Source organism: Ylistrum balloti, unplaced genomic scaffold (assembly GCF_031769215.1).
Source record: "Ylistrum balloti isolate Yb309-2 unplaced genomic scaffold, AGI_CSIRO_Ybal_v1 Utg371124, whole genome shotgun sequence".
NCBI lineage: Eukaryota > Metazoa > Mollusca > Bivalvia > Pectinida > Pectinidae > Ylistrum > Ylistrum balloti.
The window spans coordinates 812483-825950 of record NW_026782617.1 but is presented as its reverse complement, the minus strand read 5'-3'; the positions used below and the strand labels follow the sequence as shown (position 1 = coordinate 825950).

Genomic DNA, 13468 nt, shown 5'->3' with positions numbered 1-13468 from the left:
AAAACTATTTTTACAAACATAGGCAATTGATAAATTCTACTCCTCCATATCTATATACATTTAATATTTTCTGTTACTATATAAACACACCAGTTACACAATGAACATAAGAACTTGAATTTCTGCGATGGACTTACTTTGAGTTAACAGTGACATGCTTGACTCGGCCATCTGGCATAATCACGGCCAAGTCAACATCCTCACTGACGATCTCGTTCATGTTCTCGTCGTCTGGAGGTTCAGAAGGGTAGGTGATAGGTACATTGCCATTATTCTGTGGCTGTTTCATGAACTGCTTCGGGCTGAACTCTTTCCTACTGGTCTTGGCACTCATGGCCCTGCTATAATAGAAAACAGCTCAATTTAAGAATAGTCTCCCTTTAGCTTACAGAATGAATGAATGAATGAATGAATGAATAAACTAAAAATGCATTCAAATCTGTTAGAATTTTCTATTGGGTGATTGTGCACTATGTGCTCAAAAAGATTTAAATCTAATTTTTTCAGCTAACCCTTATATAAACATGTGAATTTGTTCTTTGCGTTAACTAGTTAGATTTTCAATTTTATAAAAGACGTTTGATAGATAATGATGAAGGGTGAAATTAGACTTAATCCCCATGAACAATCCCTCCAAAGTTATACTGCAGTGTAAATTAGATTCCATGATTGATAAGGAAGCTAAATGATAGGACAAATCACCACTTCAGTTATAAAACAGTATTGATAATTCTCAAATTACACAATAAAAGAAATGAGCATTATTTGATTACTTTATTTTCCCCTACAAGTTTAAAAAAAATGGTAGGAGATAATTCCAACACTAACAGAGTTATCCCCCTTGCATTTCTCTGTTAGCTGATAAAGATGATTTCAACACAAGCTAAACAAAGCACTTGAGGTGGCATTACTGTCGAACGCATTTCTTTGATAAGGGAAATGGTGTTAATTCACACACCCTCACGATAAACAAAACACCAACCCCAATGATTCAGACACCTTAAATGACAAATGTGCTCGAGACACGTGTAATTACAATCACAACATTGCTTGTGCACCATGAGAATCCAGCGCTTGTAAAAATGCATCAAAGTGCTACTTGTCAAAATAAACATTGCCATAATCCTGAATACTCTAAATCTCTGTAATCTAGACATTTTCTGTAATCCTGCGTGCAAATGTCTACATATTTACTGAACCTATCACTTTTCTGACCAGACAAAATTGCATGCCTTTTTTGTCAAAATGTGTAGAAGATAGTTGTCACCGAATTTTTGTATACAAATACAAAAATTCTGGAAACATGCAGCTCTTTTTTAAATGTAATCCATATTAAGCAAAATATTATCATAAAGATAATTTAGTAAAATCATTTGATGTTTGATTGGTGTCATGCATTATTTATTTTTTTAATTTTCTTTTTCAAAATTCTATCAGGTATACAGCTTGCATTACATAGGCAACTTAAAGGTTTATTTTGGTCAGTACCGGAGTTTGTATTTCAAGCTAACCAGTGATAAGATAAAGGTCCATCAAGCACCTCCACTCCACTGGATCGAAGGCCGATGTAAAGCCTTAAGCAGTTTGTATGTTAAACATCACATAACAGTTTACATATGAAATCCTCTATATCCCCGAAGTGTTTCTTCATACATAAATCGTTAATCAGACAGACTGAGTGGATACAAGTTAGTTACCGCAACTGTCATCCATTCTCCTTCCTGATCAAATAGTTGAAATTCAGGTTAATTGAGTTAAAATGTTTTAGAGTTACAGTGCCATTTAAACTGATATCAAACAACATATTTTCAACATTTGCTAAATGTTTTATCAGTCAAAATATCAATGATATTTGGTAGGACAAAAACTTCCATCGATATTTGGTAACGTAAAACAAAAATGTCCTTCAATATATCATAAATAATTTCCTTATTTATTCAATAAACAGTGAAACTGTAAAGGGGCAAATTACATCAAAGCAAGGTAATTTTCCATCTCATGATACAATCTACTCCAAATATACTGCATTCATCATCCGATAATATCAGATTGATTTAACGACCACTAAGGAACACATCAAATTTGTTACAGGCATCGACCACTGTCTGATAATCATAATACTCTAACTCATCATTTAGAAATAATGGAAGCAATTTTTTATCTAATTTGCAAATTTGACATAATTAGGGGCTGATTTTTTCTTCCTAGTATAAAACGGTATATATGATGAAAGGATTGGATCCTTCCAGTCATCTTAGACTAATTACCAGTACATCAAAATTGTTATATAATCTAATCTATAAATCTAGCGTTATTCTAAGTCCCAGCTTCAGACATCTCAAAAAAGTGGAGCCTTCAATACTTTATGGGCCCAATATGGTGAAATAGGTAACATTTGCTGGATTAAGGAAGGAAAACTATTGAGAAGTGGCATTAAAATCTTATCTCCAATCAGAGTCCTTATCTCATTCCTATGAATTCCTGATATTGATTTGCACTTTATATCAAAGTCCTTTTCTCGTTCTTATTAAGTCCTTGATGACTTCAGAATGACTCCTTCGGTTTCTCATTCATTGTCAGAAATTTTGTTTCGATGCCATTTTTTTTCTGAACACTTTGACAGGTAAGTTTTTTGAGTATGTTTACATCTTTATCTGGAATCACTATTTCTTCAGGTGTGCAATTTTTTTATAACAGACATGTCAACACAAGTTAAATTTCGTTTATACACTACACTCACAACCAAAAAAAAAAACCCCAGTTATTTACTTAACTAATCTTATATAACACAGCTAGCATTCATCAGCTGATAGGTAAGTTTGATAAAATACTTTAGCGTTTTACCTACCAAACCATCCAGAGGAATTGTTCAGGAGCAAAACGGCCCTTAATGTAATGATAAACAGTTTTAGAATTGAAATAATCTCCGGAGCTAGTGATAAGTTTCCTAGCTGTTTCCTAGCTTCCACAACACTCTGGCCTCTCTTTATGCACTGAAGACTTTTTACCACGCCCAACTTTGGAATCAATATGCCCAGAAAAAACTGTTTGAGTACTGAGCTGTCAGAACCCAATTTTCATCCAGTGAGTACATAAATATTTCATTACATTTCCAATTTTGAGATATGTATATATACCTGATCCCTCTGATCCTGAAACTTGAACACCTGGATGGCAGTGAGTAGCTCTCACAGCAAGACAAGCAATGTTACACTACATACCAGGTAAACTTTTATAATTACAGCTAAATCAGTGCACACATTAACAAAGGTAATCAAATCTCAGGTGTGACATTGTCATTAGTTTAACTTAAAACAACATCAACAGATGTTTTCCTTTACCTGTGAAACATACACATGTTAAAAGTAAACTATTCATCATTATACAAGTTGTGTTTTGAATATCTAAGGATTTTTGTCTATATAATCAACAACAGTGTAAGTAATTTAGTTTAAATGAAGACCATTACAGACAATACATTATATTATATCCTTTGCAGTCATTACTATTTCAGATATCTTAAAAGCAATGATTTTAAAATTAAAATGGAATTAATTAAATTGTAAGAAAAAAGAAACAAAAACAAAATCCATAATGAAATTGCATGTTTTTATATGACTTGTTAAATTTTTTTCTACTTTAAAGTACTCTATCTAGCATTTTAGTCACCAATAACAAATATATCTATATGACGACATCAAACTTCAGAAATACTGTTTGAAATGTTGTGGTATATACCTATATATACTTACCTGTATGATGAATTGATATTTACTAATGATAAAATCTGTATGGCCTTTTTTACGGAATATAACTACTGCATGTGTAAAAGCACCAAGTAATAAAAGTCTTGTAAAAATACAGTTCAATATTACGTGGTCACTTGAAATCTTTTGAATGGAATCCTTTCACAGCGATTACAACACCAACCTGGGTAATTATTACACTGAAGAATCCACAACCACTCTTACAAGGCTGAATGTTATTATAGAATACTTCCTCACAATTTTCTGAATCAAATTGTCCTTAAAGAAATTCAATGCTAAGAATTTGGTTCCCCCTTTTTACTTTACAGAAAAGGAATTTCCTTGTACGCATAAATCATATTTCCTGACTAATAACTTAAACGTTACATCACATCTTCCTTGTAACAGAAACCCAGTTTCAACAGGGAAAAAATATATACAAGATACAAGCATATTTTTTTTAAAGGCGTGTGTTGTAAATAGTAAACATCAATTTTGTATTTTCGCTTTTCTTATGACTTATAGTATATTATGCAGATTTTGAGAGAATATTTGGGATAGAATAATGGTATTTCACCTAATGATACGAAATAAAAATCTGAGTTAATTAAGTTTGATAAGTTTCAAAATCACAGGTTAAACTTTCCAAAGAGTGATCAGAAGAAAGGAATGTACTACCTACAGAGGAGTAACTGATGTGGGTGTACAGATTTAGAGACGCATGCCTAATGGCCATCAGAAAGCACAACAAGACCACTCAGGATAATAAACCTCGGATCCATCTGATCAAACAAAAACATAGATACAGCTGTCTCACAACCAAAAATGGCTGTGGACCTCGCCCCATAACAGCTGTCTCTCAACCAAAAATGGCTGTGGACCTCGCCCCATAACAGCTGTCTCTCAACCAAAAATGGCTGTGGACCTCACCCCATAACGGCCGTCTCTCAACCAAAAATAGCTGTGAACCTACCCCAAAACAGTTGTCTCTGAACCAAAAATGGCTGTGGACCTCACCCTATAACCGCTGTCTCTGAACCAAAAATGACTGTGGACCTCACCCCATAGTGGCTGTCTCTGAACCAAAAATGGCTGTGGACCTCACCCCATAACGGCTGTCTCTCAACCAAAAATGGCTGTGGACCTCACTCCAAATGGCTGTTCCTCAACCAAAATGGCTTCGGACTTAACCCCAAAACTGCTGTTTCTCAACCAAAAATGGCTGTGGACCTAACCCCAAAATGGCTGTCTCTGAACCAAAAACGGCTGTTGCTCAATCAAAAATGGAAGTGGACCTCGCCCCAAAACGACTTTTCCTCTACAATGGCTGTGGACCTCGCCCCAAAACGACTTTTCCTCAACAAAAATGGCTGTGGACCTCACCCCAAAACGACTGTTTCTCAACCAAAAAATGCCCATGGACTTCACCTAAACATGGCCGTCCCTTGGTTCTAGTAAGTAACTGTTCCATCTTCTGTGTGGGGAGGTATAGATTCAGGGGAACATATGAGAGAACTTTTCTGGTACAGCATTAAGACAGTATGTCTGGTACAGTGCCTATACATTATAGATGGAAATTGATTTAGGGTGTAAATCAGGTAGCTTGCTAGGTCACAACCACACCTGAATCTGACTTACTTAAGGCAATGTTTCGGGCAATAGGTAGAAACTCGGGCAGCACACACATAATCATTTGTACAGATTTCATTATACACTTAATACTTCTACTATAATCAGATCAATTCCAAAAGTAGGCCAGGGATTTTATGGTTAATACTATATTTAGAAAAGGGGAAGGATTCTATCATACTAGTGTGTAATAAAATATGTAAATTATTATACAGAAACTACTTTAATCATGAACTTTCAAACACTAATAAAGTCTTCTTTCTATAATTGCAGCTTTCGGTTTTAAAATGATACAATTTTCCATTAAAAAGATCAATTTCTTCCATTAGGATAAATACCAATCAAATACTGCTTTTTTACCAACCAATAAACAAATGAGACACTTGAAACAAAAACAAAAAGTAGATATTGTGTTAAAACAAAACAAACTAAGGTATTAATTCAACCAAAACAAAAAATTTTCTAAAACAGAAAATTAGTAGAATCATCCCTCCACACACACACCCTTCCCCCATCCCCAGGCATCCTTCACAACAGAAAATTAGTAGACTCATCCCTCCACACACACCCCCTTCCCCCATCCCCTGGCATCCTTCACTCAAAAAAAAAACAATAAAAAAAAAATGCAAATAATTTTACATACCTTCATTCCCTCGAGTAAATCGTGACTGTATTAATAAAAAAGTAGATATTGTTTAGGGAAACAATCATTTACCTGGACAAATCATTGTCACTTCTTACAAGGCCAGGTATACATATTTGTACACTCTACCTGTAATGGGAAACACACTATGTACAGCACTTGCCAATAATAAGTTAATTACCTGTTCTTAATTACCACAGTCTCACATTCCTGTCCAGGTCACAAGGCCCCTTAATGAGATATTTACAGGTAAACTGAATACCGTTCTTAGGTAATATCCAGCAAACCAAGGATGGAGAAAATCGACAAGATTATGACCCGATTACAGATAATATCTGTTTAATACTATCAGCCTTGGATGTCATGTCTGCAGGCAGAATTACAATCCATGGAAAAAAACATGTATATAAAGGTAAACGGCCACATGAAAACTCTGATAATCTCCTGTGTCTGCGGGCAGAATCACTTAAGATCCTTGGAAGAAATCACAAATACGCAGAAACTGTATCAGAAGGCTTGAGTATAATCTCCAAACTTTTCTGTCAAGTGGCAGAATACAATCGGCCAAACAAATATTCGTGCAATGCAGCATTTAAGACTTCCGTATCAACAATGATATAAGTATATTTTTGTTGGTAGATCTGACTTCAGGTATATATAAGGTAAGAAAATACCTCAGGTATAGTTCTGTAAAGTTGACCTATATACACGTCGGACGAATCATCAAGTTTACATTTATCTGCTGAATAAACAGAAAATAAATCTGATCAAACAGCTGACTGTTGGCCGTGTGTTATTACATGGCGGAATCAGTTCTGTAGATTTATAATGAACAGGTCCCTGGTAAATATAGAGAGTCGTATGGTAAGGCCAGTTCTGGCCCTGCTATATCTAGGTATATATACATTCTGGTAAAGATTCTGGACTAGCATTTTTATGACAAATCACGAATTGCCTTGCCAGATCCAAACAGCCCCGGACTCCCGAGTGATGCTGTTTCCAGTCCGAGACTTGCATTAATTCTATCCTTGCAGCATTGAATGAACACAGCCCTGGAATATTCAACATAGCTATCTCCTAGCTCCTGCTCAATAGTTACACTGGTTACACAGGTGAAAGTGGATGTAAAACCGATCAACCAAATTTAGAATTAGAGTATCGAGTGTATTATCAAAATGTTCGACAAGAAAGTAGACTTCTTAACCCGAAGACGACAATAATTACTTTTTACCTGAAGTTGCACTAGATGTGACTGCATTTATTACCAGGCATGGACTTTAATTTCCAAATTGAATGCATTGACACAGATTGTTTTTATATAAAACATCAAATTTTCTAATGTAAAACCATTTACGAGCACAACAAAATTTGATACAGATACAAGCAAATTGCTATTATGTAAACCTATCTTTGTAAGTTCTGTATTTATGCAAAATGTTTTATAAACCACCTTTGTTCTTAAATGTTAGCTAATAAGTAGATAAATATATCATGAACAAAGATTGAGAGCTGAAAGGTCTCGCAATGTACCAACATATTTAGTCCAGTTTAACAACACTGGACATAACCCCTTTCCCAGAAAATGAATGAAAGCTGGACTAGGCTGAAGTGCGTTACTTATATTTGTTGTGTAAAACATTTCCAGTATTCTGTTCTAATTTTCGTACCAATGTCTTTACCATAACTTGTGTTTACATCATTATGTTGTCGTGAAAAACAAACTTACTGGAAACTTGATAACAATATTGCTCTGTCAATTACACGATAATTCTATCATTGTGATTTAGTACATCGTTCAGGGGCACCAAAATAACCAAATGTCGGGGCACCAATAGTGCAGTTAGTTTAAGCGTTGGCCGACTTAACCTCGAATGAAGATCTGAAATGTTTTTTGACGCCCATTATAGCTGTGGCAGTTTGTGTTTCTCAGGAATCTGAGAAACAGTGGTTTTTGATGACATGGTAGCATCTGGTTATGTCCATGGGTACTTTTCTCTGGACGGAATGCAACAAATCTCCCATTCGTTTTACAGAAATACAGTATAAAGGGACTCTGTGTTGAAAAAGGCCCTTATTGTTTGCTGGTGATAAACCTGACAAATTCCACAGTCCAATTTGCTTACTATTCAAATTTATAAATATTTTCAGTTAAATAAAGAAAAAATAAAATTTTTTTTTTTCAAAAGTACAATATGACTTAACATATATTTAAGTGAAAGAACACACAATATTACTTTATTAGGAATGTGTTAACAGTGCCTCATACTGACAGCAAGCTAACAAGCTGAGTCTTAAATATAATTTAGTTTCCCACTTTTTAACAGAGATTCTAAAAACTTGAATACCACAAAGAAAGCATCACAAGTGTATCACATCAGCATGTCTGGGCTATTTATGCTATCAATCATCCTTAAAAAAACATGGCGGCTAGATTTCACACTTTACATGTTCAGGACACTTGCCGTCCTATGATAAATTTGTCTAGGAATCAAACTTCGATATCTGATCAGTCCCCATCAGTTCCGACTGAATGCGTCTGTCAAGGGAAGGTCACCAAGTACAGAATCAGACACCTGTCTAACAGGTATTTCATACACACAACCTTAAGAAGTCTTCAAAATACTATTTTTTTTTAAAACTTATTAAATTCAATGGTAAGGAATTTGTTCATTTTTAACAACAATTTTGATCTTTGATATCGTTAAACTACCAACATATAAACATACATCTGTTAGTAAAATGAAATCTACTTAATATTCGTTAAAAAAAAAATCAGGCCAATACATTAAATTCATCTAATTCTGACTAGATTTGATGTCATATCACCGATACAGGCAGTAATAGGAACTGTTTATAAATGATTGTCTATAATTCTACAAAATGTATATAACAAAACATTTTGAATTTGACAGAAATAGATACCTTCTTTTACATCTGTATTTAGTAACTAAAACAAACTCACACTCATGCCATATCAAATACTTCATTGCTGATACATTAAGGTGACTGTAAAACTTAAATATACCGATGTGAAATTTGTAAAAAAATTTCAGTAATTTAGAATTGTTACCTGTCTCTTGTTACTTCCGAAACGCACCTGTAAGATATTAGTCACATATAGGAAATGCATTCATTACGGCTATACACAGTAAAACTTTATATGACCACCATCAGATGGTAGCCTATTTACTTTGTTCATGAAGATCTATCCAGGCGACGCCCACCTGAGACTAATCAATACACTGCCTGATAGCTCCCCAACCAGAAACATTCCCCATTCACAGAAATTCTGAATCAACCCTTTAACACTGACCCAGCCACTAACAGGGAGATCCGTGATACCCAGAAAAGAGTTTGATCAGCCCTCAGTCATAGTCGGGAATTAAATTAAATTCAATAGGGCGATGAAGGCGGTTTTTCCGGTAAACCTAAAAACCTACCCTTGACTGAGGGAGAAAAGTCAATGGTATTTTAATATACCGTCAAAATAGGTCTGCATATAATATTGCACCTATTTCCTGTGGAGATATTCCCAACATTGTATTTAAGTATAACATTCCCGAAGTGTTATTGTGTATCTATACATACTTGTACATCAAAACATTTTAGTCTGTTAGATTTAAGATGTGTGACCACTACTGAGCATCATTCAATGGGATACCTATATTCACTAGTCTTTTCCTAACTAGAACAATAGCTTATAATTAATATTTCCATTTTTGTATAATCATAAACCAAAAATACAAAAAAAAAACAAAAAAAGACAGATTTAACCCCTTTTCTCATTGGTTAATTCATTCCTTAAGTGAAATTTTCTCTGTAATAGCATTTTTATGCAGGGAGTAGTATAAGGTTATGGATGTCCATACCATACAGTGGACGGCAGAAATTGGATGTTGAAATCTTGTCAACAGATACTGACATGTAAACCATAACAAGTCTGACAGAAGAACTGGAACAGAACAAGTACTGGGTTAAGACCAAGTTATTAAGGTCAAGGTCATACCCACCTAATATGGAGGTCAGGGGGCTCTGCCTAATACTTTGCCAGCTCTTCCCAATAAAGAGAACAGATTTCAATTTATTGGTGGAGTTGAGTGACAGCGGTAATTGTGGGCTGCTAGGAGAGGATCAAGTTGTTTTGTTAGATCAACAAGCTTATGTTGAGGAATCAATTGAAGTTGAAACCATATTTACATTCATTGCAGATTTTTTTATTCTCACTTGAGTCCCTGAATCGTGGAGAGATCCTAGCTGTCTCTACAATACAAATCCAACTATTTCTAACAGGTAGAGTCCAAGAAGCTCAACACAACCTTGTCATATAATGAACAAAAAAGATGTAATTTTGTTTTAACAAAAACAGGTGCTCATCATTCCATGAAAATGGTTGTTTGTCATATTGCACTTTCCATCTTTCCAACACAAAGGTGGAGAGTACGTCAATTTTGGCTCCCAAACTTTTAGACTTGAGATCATCAGTATAAATGTACTAAAATGTTCATAATTTTTAACATAAAACCAGTTCATTAGAATGGTAAACAGTTTAATATCTTGTTTTAAGGAAATAATTTATCAATGAGGATTGAGGTCTATAAATCCAGTATTTTCTAAGGTTTGATGTCAGCACAATCTCCATTAAAGAAATCCCAAGTTATTTTACTGGTATGATCCACAAGGATGAAAACTTTTAAAATTGTGCGTCCATTTAAATTGTTTCACAGAACAAGGTCAAGGGCACCTGGACTGAATAAAGTGGCTGACAGTGGTTTCTGTAATGATACCATCAAAACGAGATAAAACTGAATTTTAAATTTAACACTGTTTTACATCTAAGATATAGATTTATCTGCCCTGATCTGGGATATAATGACCAACCTACACAACACTGACCTCTAAGCCTCGGGCACCTTGACCAGCACTTGACCACATTCGGATTTAATCAACATCTTAATTGTCGTTCTGACTATCTATCAATGTCCCATCATCCACTGCTTCACTGACTTGGACACAAATGGAAATCAGTCAGTTGAAAGCAATTACAGAGTAACCTTTTGAGGACTATATCAACACTGGCTATAATATATAGGTATTTAATTTAATTCTATGCGACAAGTGGGACAGAAAAAGGTCAAGAAGGTAGTTCTAGCAACCACAGAGACAATATCTGACTGTTACTCATTACCTCTAACACTAATGTGTGTTTGACGGGTACTTCACAATATATATTCTAATACATGTAGGAGAGGCGTTTATTGGACATGGTAGTGACTTAGGTAACCACCATAGCACTCATAAGTCTGGTTAAAACATGAAGTTTCAGGGTTGTATTTCATTTCTTCTTTTTGTCAAATAGTTTCAATCAACCTAGCAATTATGTTTATATACCTCTGATTCCTCCACAGTATAAACCTTATAAAAAGACAACTGGAGGGCCTTGTGTAGGAGTAGAGTTTTTGTTGGGTATTAGCAAACTTATCAAAGATATTGAAATTGATCTGCAACTCAAACTCTAATTAAACTTTTTCTTCCTCCTTGATCCACTGATCAGCAATAGGACATGGGTGGGCTTATTACCAGACATGGACAGGCTCATTACCAATCCTTAACGGGCTAATTACCAAGCTTATTGTTGGTTAATACAAACTTTCTAATGGTGTTGCAGTTTATATACTTTAATTTGCTTGATGAAAGTTACCAGTTCATAAATGCCATGCCACTTACTGTGGCAAGATAACAAAATGGCAATTTGTGGAGCTGTCATAACTGGCCTAAAACTCAACAAAAAAATCCATCAAATTTAACCAGCTTACTTTCTGTGTGACTCTCAAATAAAAAAATGTTCTACTCTACACCTAATTAACCAGCTTACATCTAATTAACCAGTTTGAGTGTTGTGATACATTTCCTGCCTTCTTTATATCCTCTCGGAGACATGTGTATATCACTAAGGTAGACACACAGGTTACAAATTGACATTGAAGAGGTCAATGTTTCGTTGAAGGGTCATTTACCGACTCAGAGCCATTGGTCAATGACACTGTATCATTATACAATGGTGTGTTGTGAGCCAAACAATTACAATATTCTTGTATAAAATTTAATTAGAAAACAAAAATATTTCACTTTTTTATGAGCGATATGTAGATTTTTTCTGCGTGTTTTCTAATGTGTTGATTAACCCTGTATGAATAATTGCTGATGGGCCATAAAGCACTACAAAGACAAAAAAGGTGATGCCATTCATCAAAAGTTTAGAAATTTGTTAAAATATCTAGACATCTAAATAGTTTGTTTCTTCATTTCCTCAATTCTCGATTTAATGCACGCTGTTAAAGTAATTATGATAAATACAAGCTACAAATCTGTTAAGAGTGGTCAGCATGGCAACCAGGTATTGTTTACTTGCTAAGATGTTAAAGTGTTAAGGGTCACCTACCTGAACCATCGCTGAGTTTGCCCCTTGATCTAATGGCCTTCCCATACCTAAACCTCTTGCTTCCATTCCGAACAAGATATGATTATAATAAATGCTTCAAAATATTGTTTACAGTTTCAAATCATTCCGATGTCATCCTATAGGTTTACGTTAAAAGATAAAATCTTTAACAGAGATGAAGAATTTTTATGGAATATTCAGTAAATATTAATATATTCACAAATTTCTAGCATATCATGAGATTTATCACGGATGCACTGTTGACGAGAACAGGCAAGACGATGAAACATGAAGAGGACAGGATTAAGGTCAACAACAAGCTGTTTGACTTGACCTCATCATCACACACAGCTGGAGACGAAGGGATACGCTGGGATATATTTAACATTTACACATTTCACAACTAATATCTCAGGATATATGCATAATGTTGTTATTTTTAACATGTTTACCTGTTTATTGTTTGATATATACCAGTATATCTTCAGACCCTTGTGACATACAATTTGTAAGTGACAAAAATGTTTATTTCCAAAAAAAGGAACTGTGACATACCTGCAGACTTTCTAGATTGACACCTGTAAAACACATGTTTAGTTCTAAGATTGACACCTGTGACATACCTGTATGTTTCTCATACTGGCACAGCTGATAGTCATGTGACCCACCTGGATATTTCCCATAGACACATTATCACTTGTGACATACCTGTATATTCCTATATTGACAGCTGTGACAAACCTGTATATCACACATATTGACACTTTTGACATACCTGTATGTTTCCCAAGCTGACACAGCTGATAGTCATGTAACCCACTTTGATATTTCCCATATTGACACATGTGACAAACCTGTATATTTCACATATTGATACCCGTGACATATATATATATATATTTGTCCCATATTGACACCTGCAACACACCTGTACATTTCCCAGACTGACACCTGCAACATATCTGTATATTTCCCAGACTGACACCTGCAACATATCTGTATATTTCCCAG

At 34.8% G+C, this 13468-nt stretch overlaps 1 protein-coding gene across 1 annotated transcript in view; it reads right to left on the bottom strand.

Moving 5' to 3' along the window:
* Positions 1 to 13468, bottom strand: part of LOC132560872 (titin-like) — a 67226-nt gene that overhangs the window by 45962 nt on the left and 7796 nt on the right. The window contains 1 exon segment of the mRNA XM_060225576.1: positions 138 to 341. Within this exon segment, the coding sequence (XP_060081559.1) occupies positions 138 to 341 (204 nt within the window).